Source organism: Zootoca vivipara, chromosome 3, assembly GCF_965207765.1.
Source record: "Zootoca vivipara chromosome 3, rZooViv2.hap1.1, whole genome shotgun sequence".
Classification (NCBI taxonomy): Eukaryota; Metazoa; Chordata; class Lepidosauria; order Squamata; family Lacertidae; genus Zootoca; species Zootoca vivipara.
In genome coordinates this window covers 88,720,557-88,729,961 of record NC_142586.1, presented here as the reverse complement: position 1 = coordinate 88,729,961, position 9,405 = coordinate 88,720,557, and the positions used below count along the sequence as shown (strand labels likewise).

The 9,405-nt window shown below is 44.5% G+C and overlaps 1 protein-coding gene across 2 annotated transcripts in view; it reads right to left on the bottom strand.

Annotated features, from left to right (window-relative positions):
* Positions 1-3,608: 3,608 nt before the first annotated feature.
* Positions 3,609-9,405, bottom strand: part of PARP1 (poly(ADP-ribose) polymerase 1) — a 38,795-nt gene continuing 32,998 nt past the window's right edge. For both annotated transcript variants that reach the window (XM_060272969.2, XM_088666633.1), the window contains exons 20-23: positions 7,988-8,115; positions 7,645-7,706; positions 6,052-6,166; positions 3,609-4,173 (exon numbers count right to left, since the gene is read on the bottom strand). In XM_060272969.2, coding sequence (XP_060128952.1) covers positions 4,092-4,173; positions 6,052-6,166; positions 7,645-7,706; positions 7,988-8,115 — 387 coding nt within the window. In that variant the 3' untranslated portion in view covers positions 3,609-4,091. The remainder of the gene's footprint in view (positions 4,174-6,051; positions 6,167-7,644; positions 7,707-7,987; positions 8,116-9,405) is intronic.

The following is a 9,405-nucleotide window of genomic DNA, read 5'->3' as shown; positions in this document are numbered from 1 at the left end:
CCAAGCAACTTTATAGGTACTCGTCGAGATGGTGCTTTTTGTTGTTGCATTTTGGGGTTTTTTGTACAGTCCTTAATTTCTGGGCACCGCATTTTAAGGAGGCTGCGGGGTTTTGTTTTCCAAAGATGGTGAGGGACTTGGAGACCACGTCTGACGAGGCTGGGTATATATTTAGCTTGGAGAACAGAGACCATTAAAAGACGGCATGATACCCATCTTCGGGTATGTTGAAAGGCTGTCCCATAGGTGTTGGAGCACACCCTGTTTCCTCACAGCGCAAGACTTTGAACCGGTGGGTTCAAATGACAAGAAAGGAGGTTATGAATAATCCGGAGGAAGAACTTCCCGAGTGTAGGAGCGATTCAGTTCACTCTTCTCCATCGCCCCTCCAACACGGTTTTTTCCTCTGAGCGGAAAGAAAGAAAAACATTATGATAACGACAACTGCCTAGAGTAGATCTTTCTGCAATTTGTGCTGCCACTGAATGCTAGTAACATTTCTTCAGGACCTCTCCGGGGAGTCACAGGGCAGTTTCCGTTGCTAGACTCAAACTCCCATCGTCCTTGGCCGTTGGACTTGCTGGCTGGGGCTGATGGGAGTTGGAGTCCAACAGCACAAGGTCCCTATCGCTCAACTAGGGCGACTACAGTATAGATTTGCAGTCTTTGTGGAATATGGGAGGGGAAGCAGCTGTGTAGTAAGTAACTGGTGGTTAACAGATTGAGGTTGAATCCTGACAAGACTGAAGTACTGTTTCTGGGGGACAGGGGTGTGTGTGTGGGGGGGGGGACTCTCTGGTCCTGAATAGGGTAAGTGTGCACCTGAGGGACCAGGTGCGCAGCCTGGGAGTCATTCTGGACTCACAGCTGTCCATGGAGGCACAGGTTAATTCTGTGTCCAGGGTGGCTGTCTACCAGCTCCATCTGGTACGCAGGCTGAGACCCTACCTGCCCGCAGACTGTCTCACCAGAGTAGTGCATGCTCTGGTTATCTCCCGCTTGGACTACTGCAATGTGCTCTACGTGCGGCTATCCTTGAAGGTGACCTGGAAACTGCAATTAATCCAGAATGCGGCAGCCAACTAGTGACTGGGAGCGGCCGCCGGGACCATATAACACCCTTCCTGAGAGATCTACATTGGCTCCCAGTACGTTTCCGAGCACAATATTGCTGTATCATTCCCCCCTAATCTAAATTACCCCTCCTCCCACAGAGCTCACCTGTGATATGTAATTTTTCTGCCTAGCCAATAGTGGCAAGTGGGATGCTCATGTTGGTATAATTTGAAAATATGTGTGAAATTGCACTAGCTGCTTAGCCTGTGTCTTCAGTTACCATTCCCCCATGTCCAATGTTGAGGGTTAGGATGCCAGTTGTGGTGGGCCTCTTGAAACAGCCCAAGGCCACAGGCCTCAGCCATGACTAATCAACCCTCCACCAAGGCTGCATGCAGCAACCTGGTAGTGAATGGTGAAAGTGGTGGATCTCTCTCCAAACTTGGATCTCTTTAGTTTAGCCTCTAAGAGCAGGTTACTGTACTTGGTAGCATAGTTTACGATGCACCAGCATCTTTTAACTATATGTATATAGTGTGTTTGGATTGTATTGTGTCTTGAGCCAATAAAACACTTTACATTGAATTGTGTGGGCAACGAGTTTTCTTCACCGTCAATTCTGGAAAGGCTGACAACTGGAGAAGACTCTGAAGCTTTGATGGACTACTCTGCCGGTGCTGCACTACTCTGCTGGTCATACTGATAAAGGTGTGGTATCCAAATGCTATCACCATTTGCCATCACATCAGAAATATAGCCCACTAGAATGCAGTCATGCCTTACAGCGTACATAGACTTATCACTTGTTGAAAGTTGGCTTATTTGCAGATAGTGGTGGCTTTTCCAGTCTTTAATAATGATAACCTAAAGCGTAGGCAAGGATAAGATCACAGCTGTTCAATGTCCTCTGGCTCTCTGCTTCCGTTACTGTTGTGAAAATACTGTAAATCCAATAGGCGAACCATGTTGAATGAAGAGGAAGATTATACAGGGTAATTCATTATGAAGTACTGTACAGTTTCAACTGTATAAAAAAAGAATGTACCTGTAACAGAATTGTAGGGGAATATTTAAAGTTTTTTTAGAAACAGTCCCAGATACATTTTTTGCTTGGAGGTCCCCCCCCCAAAAAAATCGTGATTAAAAAATGCAGTTGCACAAGTTACAGATTCTGTTCTGGTCTATTCAAGAACACACCTTGTCCACTGCAGACGCAGCCATTTTGCCTGACAAGTCATGTGACACATGCACCATCGCATACGGCACTTCCCTCAGTAGTGGAACACAAACTTTATGAGTGTATCTACCTCAGGTTCGCAGTTGTGGTCCGTGTCGTCACCTGTTACTGTTTTACAGCATCTGGAAACTATACTTCACTATGAATCACCGTGTATATAACATGGGTCAATAGCCAGCAGACAGAGGCACTTATCCTAATGAAAAATTTGTACCTATGTGCACACTTTACAAGACTGCATTGGAAGAAGGGCTGGGTAAGATGAGCAATATGCTACTCAAGTGAGGCTATTGGTGCACAGGCCAGTCACTGGCTAATATGCTGAATTTGCAGGTTTATATGTTTTTTCGTCCTCCTTAGTCCTAGGAATCAAACATCTTGGAATCCAAAGACTGAACTACCATTCAGATTTAGGGTAGAGTCTCCCATGTATGCAATGGGTGGATATGGCAAGGCTCTGCATGACTAGAAAGCTGCTATGGCTACATGGTCAGATGGTTGCTCTGTGGAGGTTCTGGTTTCATGACAGCTTGGGCAAGGAGAGGTGTTGTCTTTCTGGCTGCCTGGTAAGTGGATGGTGGAAGGGGTATTGGGAGTATTGGAGTTGGGAAATGTCAAGGGGTTACTTAGCTGTTGAGACACATTGATTGGAAGCCGCACATGCTGAAGACAAGATCACCAGGCCTCATCAGTGCCCAGTGGGAACGCCATGCAATACTACCTTCAATTCTGTTAGAAGAAAGCCGGGGGGGGGGGGGGGGGGAATACAACTGATCAACTATTATTACTGTCATTGACTGGAGTTGCAGGCAGCATAATCACATTTGCTTTCGTTTCTACAGCTGCTGTTGTGCTACTGACTGCTGCTGGTTCAGGATAGAATCATGGCTAATTTACAGAGGCATTAGCCCTGGTCTATCACGACGCTGTGGGTTAAACCACAGAGTCTAGGGCTTGCTGATCAGAAGGCTGGCGGTTTGAATCCCTGCAACAGGGTGAGCTCCTGTTGCTCGGTCCCAGCTCCTGCCCACCTAGCAGTTCGAAAGCACATCAAAGTGCAAGTAGATAAATAGGGACCGCTCCGGCAGGAAGGTAAACGGCATTTCCGTGCGCTGCTCTGGTTCGCCAGAAGCAGCTTTGTCATGCTGGCCACATGACCCGGAAGCTGTCTGCGGACGAACGCCGGCTCCCTCGGCCTATAGAGCGAGATGAGCGCCGCAACCCCAGAGTCGGACACGACTGGACCTGATGGTCAGGGGCCCCTTTACATCACAAAATCACAGGATTGTACGAAAAGTAACTGAAGCTTTAAATATTTAGTATGAAATTAGTTTTTATTTTTACTTCAAAATAAACACGTTTAACATTTATTCATAATCAAAACTAAGGAAGGTATTTTGTAAAAAACAAAACAAAAACAAAAAAGATTTATAAACAATTCTAAGTTTCTCCTCCCTGCCTCACTTACAAAAGACAAAAATCAAAGGTGTGTTTGTGTGGCTATTTTGTTTTTTGGTCTGTCAGTTAAAAGTCACAGAATGGCCTTCATACTAGAATTGGCCAAAAAGAAGGGGCTGGGGAGGAGATCAAAAAACCCAAACATATCTCATAGTACAGTATTCAGTTTCATGTGTTTTTGCACATGTCTTTTGCACATGGGGGGGGGGAGTCTTACTAAGCTGACAAAGATTCAGCAAAGCCCTGCAACTTATTTCTTGCATCTCAGCAACGGGAGTAAACACTCCCCAAAGGGATTTGCATTATTAAATCCTTTTAACATCTCTTCCAAAATACTTGTTCACCAGAGGGATGTCTTATAGTTGAACTTCAGTTTTAGCAGATACTTCAGATTAACTTGAGCAGTATCGTAGACAATATATCTGAAGGAAACAATGAGTTAAGACTTTTTCTTTAAAAAATTGTTTTGTGAAGGACATCAATGCTGGGTGGATGCTTAAATGTTTGCAGCACCAATGGGGAAAACCATTCTTACTTACCTTTGTTACTGGTTTCTTCCATGCAGTCAGATTCTGGGGCACACACACATACAAACCACTGTTTGGACCCTTCTAAAATTCTAATGGGACGCGGGTTGCGCTGTGCTCTAAACCACTGAGCCTAGGGCTCACCAATCAGAAGGTCAGTGGTTCGAATCCCTGCAGTGGGGTGAGCTCCCGTTGTTCGGTCCCTGCTCCTGCCCACCTAGCAATTCGAAAGCACGTCAAAGTGCAAGTAGGTAAAGGGAGTTTCCGTGCGCTGCTCTGGTTCACCAGAAGCAGTTTACTCATGCTAGCCACATGACCCGGAAGCTGTACGCTGGCTCCCTCGGCCTATAGAGCGAGATGAGAACCGCAACCCCAGAGTCATCCGCGACTGGACCTAATGGTCAGGGGTACCTTTACCTTTAAAATTTCAGAAAGGAGCCCCTGATAGGTGGCTTCTGCCCTTCTCCTTGGATACAAATTTTTTCTGTGTATGTAATTTGTCATATTGATCAGAGCACACAGTGGCACACGCTTAAGAATACAAAATATACAATAAAAAAACATTTCAACTGAAAATTAAAATAATTAGAAACCTTATTGCAGATTGCAACAACTCCCCAAAGTCTGGCAATACAGATGAGTTTTACCAGAAAAAAACGTACGTGGAAACTGTAGGAGAAAAACGGCCTAGTTGTAGGAGAGAAAAGGCCCAGTAAGCCTCCATAAAGGGGCACCATAGCCAAGGATGTTTCACTCCAGGTTGACATAAAACTGAAGGATGGAGATCAGAGATGCATCACTCCTAAATATTTTTTTAGTTTGGGATTGGGGTGGGGAGAGAAGTGTTCCCTTAAATAAGCTGGGTCAGGACATTTCCACCTGTAAAGATCAAAACAATCTGAAACGGGCCTGAATACAAACTAGCAGCCATCATAGTTGCAGGAGCACTGATACTTTATGGTCCTTATTACCCAGCTCCCAAATAAGATAAAGGCTCTCCAGATGTTTTGGAACTACAACTCCCATGATCCCTAGCTAACAGGGCCAGTGGTCAGGGATCATGGGAGTTGTAGTTCCAAAACATCTGGAGAGCCAAGGTTGTCTATTCCTGGTGTAGACAATAGTAAACTAGAGGAACCAACTGTTGTCGGCCTACAACAGTTTTCTTACGATCCTAAAGGATGCTGGCTTTTTAACAAGGTAGCTTTTGAACTGTCACCAGGAGGAGCTCTATGTAGAGTCGATTACTTGTCCATCAAGTGAAGGCTGAAGGGAACAAGGCCCCTATCTCTTCCAGGAAGAGAACGGCAATACATCAGTGTGCAATTGATCAAATGCCCCGCTCCCGCACCCAGTAGCCCCTGACAAGCTTGGAGGGCAATCAAAGCACACCCACCGAGAACAGTTTTTTAAAAAAAATCTTAAGTACTAGTGAAAGGAGAGGGTGCTCCTCACTCCCGGTTTGCTTCATGACTCCTGTGGAAATCAAGGGCTTTGGGTGCCATGCTTTCCAAATTGCAGAATAAAATTACTCACATTCAGTCTCATACTGATCTTACAAGGTCAGTATCCCTTTCTGATGGTGGCATTCAATTGTCCGAAAGCAGCCACTGGCAGGCCGGCCAGCTCTGCTCTATGGCCGTGATTATCCCCTATCAGGGATGCTGTAGGAATGGATTTCCCGCATTGTCAGGGGGCTAAACTAGACTCACTTTCTGGTCCCTTCCAACTCTATGATTCCACGATCCTAGAAAAATACTGTTCAAAGGATACTCGTTATACAGAAGACAGGTATTGCTAACTCCTGATGGTATTCCATTGCCTAAAGGAACTTCTACACCATTGAGAGAGGTAGTGGCTGTGGGATCTGGTGCCGTTTTGCCCAAGCCTATATAGGAGCAAAAGCAAACAAAAATTGCAGCTGACAGATGCACATATGCATTAAGTGACTTTGAACTTACATGAATCGTGACTAATATTCACTCATTTCTTTAGTGTCAAGAAATCTATATATGGTACTTTGCTCAGGTGAAACTGGGAAAAGCACTACCTGTTAGATCCAGACTACGGTTGCAATCCTAATCCTGTTTACCTGGAAGTAAGCCACATTCAAGTAAATATGGCTTACTTCTGAGAAGACATGGCTAGGATTGTGCTGAAAATGTTTTTTTTGTGTGTGTGAATTTTATGCGTTTTTACTGTGACATTCTTTATAGTTTCATTGCTTTGTGATTTTAGATCGTTGTAAAGCAGCCCTGACTGCTTCAGGAGCACTAGCAAGGTGGGACAGGTACTTTATGTACAAGTTCCCACATAGTTCCCGCTGAAATCAATGGGACAAGTCACTTGCCCTATTGATTCCAAGTCTGGATCCAATCCTATAGTACTGCTCACAAAGATTTACAACAGGATATTATTATCCTACGGGACCGCCTCTCCCGGTATGACCCACAGAGGACATTAAGGTCCACAAATAATAACATATTGGAGATCCCGAGTCACAAGGTGGTTAGGCTGGCCTCGACCAGGACCAGGGCCTTCTCAGTACTGGCCCCGACCTGGTGGAATGCTCTGTCCCAGGAGACTAGGGCCCTGCGGGATTTGTCATCTTTTCGTGGGGCCTGCAAGACAGAGCTGTTCCATTTGGCCTTCAGACTGACACAGTCTGACCCCACGGTTACCCTCCCCTAAGGTTTTATTTCATAATGGTTTTATCTTATTTGTAGATTTTTAATTTTAAAATTGAATTTTAACATTGTATTAATCTGCGTTTTAACTGAATTGTTTCTTTTATACTTGTGTTGATATTATTTGCTGTTAGCCGCCCTGAGCCCGGTCTTGACCGGGAAGGGTGGGGTATAAATAAAATTATTATTATTATTATTATTATTATATATCCAGCCAACCCAGTTCTGCTAGATAGCTACTAGATCCAAGTTTTTTGTGAAATGGGTTTCTATTTGCATATACGAGAGATGTGGGGTCTTTTGCATCTCAAGGCCACATTCCCTCAAAAGAACTACTTAGTGAGCTCTGTGACAGAGCAAGGGATTTCAACCCAGATGTCTCATATCCAGCTTTGAGGATATATGCAGTGCACCATGTTGGCATTGATGCATTAGAATTTCCAATCTTATAACTTGCTATTCAGCTAAAATTGTTGGTAAATATATTTTTGGGTTTTTTAAACCTATTATATATATTGACCTAAAATAACTACAGAAGTCACCAAACAGTTTGCAGATCTTTTCCCAACAAGTCTGAAAGAATTTAGCCAAATGCCCAGGGCCAGCCTTGGCTACTATGGCAAATTTGCTTGCAGTCTTTGAGTCCCCATTTGTAGCAGCATTTCCAATGGGGTTTTACCTTTGACACTATGTTTTCCTTTCGGCAGCTTGGTTATGTGGGATGCATTCTTCAGCTCATACCTAGCAAACAGAGAGGAGGAGGACTTAGAGCAGAACATCAAATACGTTCGAAGAAAAAGCCTTTCCTTTTCAGTTTGTAACAGTGGTTTGCAGAGTCAGCTGATGCACGATTTCACCACTTCAGAATGCAACCCTTTAATAAGATTCATCATGATTTAAAGCCTGCCATTTGATGAATGCAGCACAAGCATTTATACCAAATTTGGATTTAAGATACTTTGAAGTTAGGAGTTGCATCATCATACATGGTGCAAAAGTACTCTTAAACACACTCAACTTACATGTTTCCAAGGGCAACTTCTCCCAGCAAGAGTAAGCCAATTGGGTCAGTCTGAGAGGTGTGGCAATAGTTGGCACTCTTGGACACCATATCAGCAAAGTAGATACCTTTACCAAACATGTAGCCAGTCTAGAAGGAAAAGATGGCGGTAGTTTAACAGCCAGAAATCAACTCATCAGAGAAGTTTAGTGAGAAAACAGAGGAATTGAGGACAGACTGCAACTTCCTGTTTTGTGAAACCTAGTTTCACAATATAAGGATATTATACCTGAAGGAGTGTCTCCACCCCCATCGTTCTGCCTGGACACTGAGGTCCAGCGCCGAGGGCCTTCTGGCGGTTCCCTCACTGCGAGAAGCAAAGTTACAGGGAACCAGGCAGAGGGTGTTCTCGGTAGTGCCCGCTCTCCCATCAGATGTCAAAGAAATAATCTGATGTTTAGAGGATATCTGAAGGCAGCCCTGTTTAATGTCTGATGTTTTAATGTATTTTTAATCTTTTGTTGGAAGCCGCCCAGAGTGGCTGGGGAAACCCAGCCAGATGGGTGGGGTATAAATAATATACTATTAATTATTATTATTTTATGTAATGTGAAATCTCTGCCAGGAATGGACCTGGCTACAGCTCTGTGGACATGTAGCTCGTTCCTGGCCATCTGACAAGATTTCCCACACTGGAAGGCAGGAAATGATTTTCTTCCAGATCATCTTTGACAGAAGTTTTACCATTTTGTTTTGTTTCCTTTTGCATTCACCTGTGTGGCATCCAACCCCACTTGCTTGATTTAGTCATTTGGGTCTCTGGTCCGTGGTCTGCTTTGGTCTGGACTGCAAAGGGTAGCCTTTCGGTCTCTTGCAGCCCTACAATTAGGCAAACTGAGCAGAACCACTTTCCCCAACTTGGTACCCTACAGATGCCTTGAACCACAACACCTTCTCTTCCGTGACTACTGGCTGTACTGGCTGGGACTGAGGCAGTTGTAGTCTAAAACAGTTGGAGGGTACCAGATTGGGGAAGGCAGGAATAGAACTGAATTGCAGGTTACAGTGGTGATGGATCTCGGGTCACCATTCCCAAAGGACTGGTTTTATGGGGCGAGAATGAGAACCTCATTGTAAAGGCCTTCCTCAACGATGGATGCTCCAGCCGAGATTCCTGCATTGAAGGAGGGACCCTTGGGGCCCCTTCCAACTCTGCAATTCTATGATTCAATTCTGATGTATAGGGAGCCGTCTTTAAATTCTTCCTACTATGCTTGACAGACACTTATTAGTATGTCTAATAATTAGTATGTCTGCTCGATTCCCTTGGACACTTGCACTTTTTAAAGCAGCCTGATATCTGGGATGTATTTGCTGTATTTCTCGCTTTTTTGTGATTTTCTCATGGACTGTTGCAGTTCAGCAGCATCTAGAAGACAG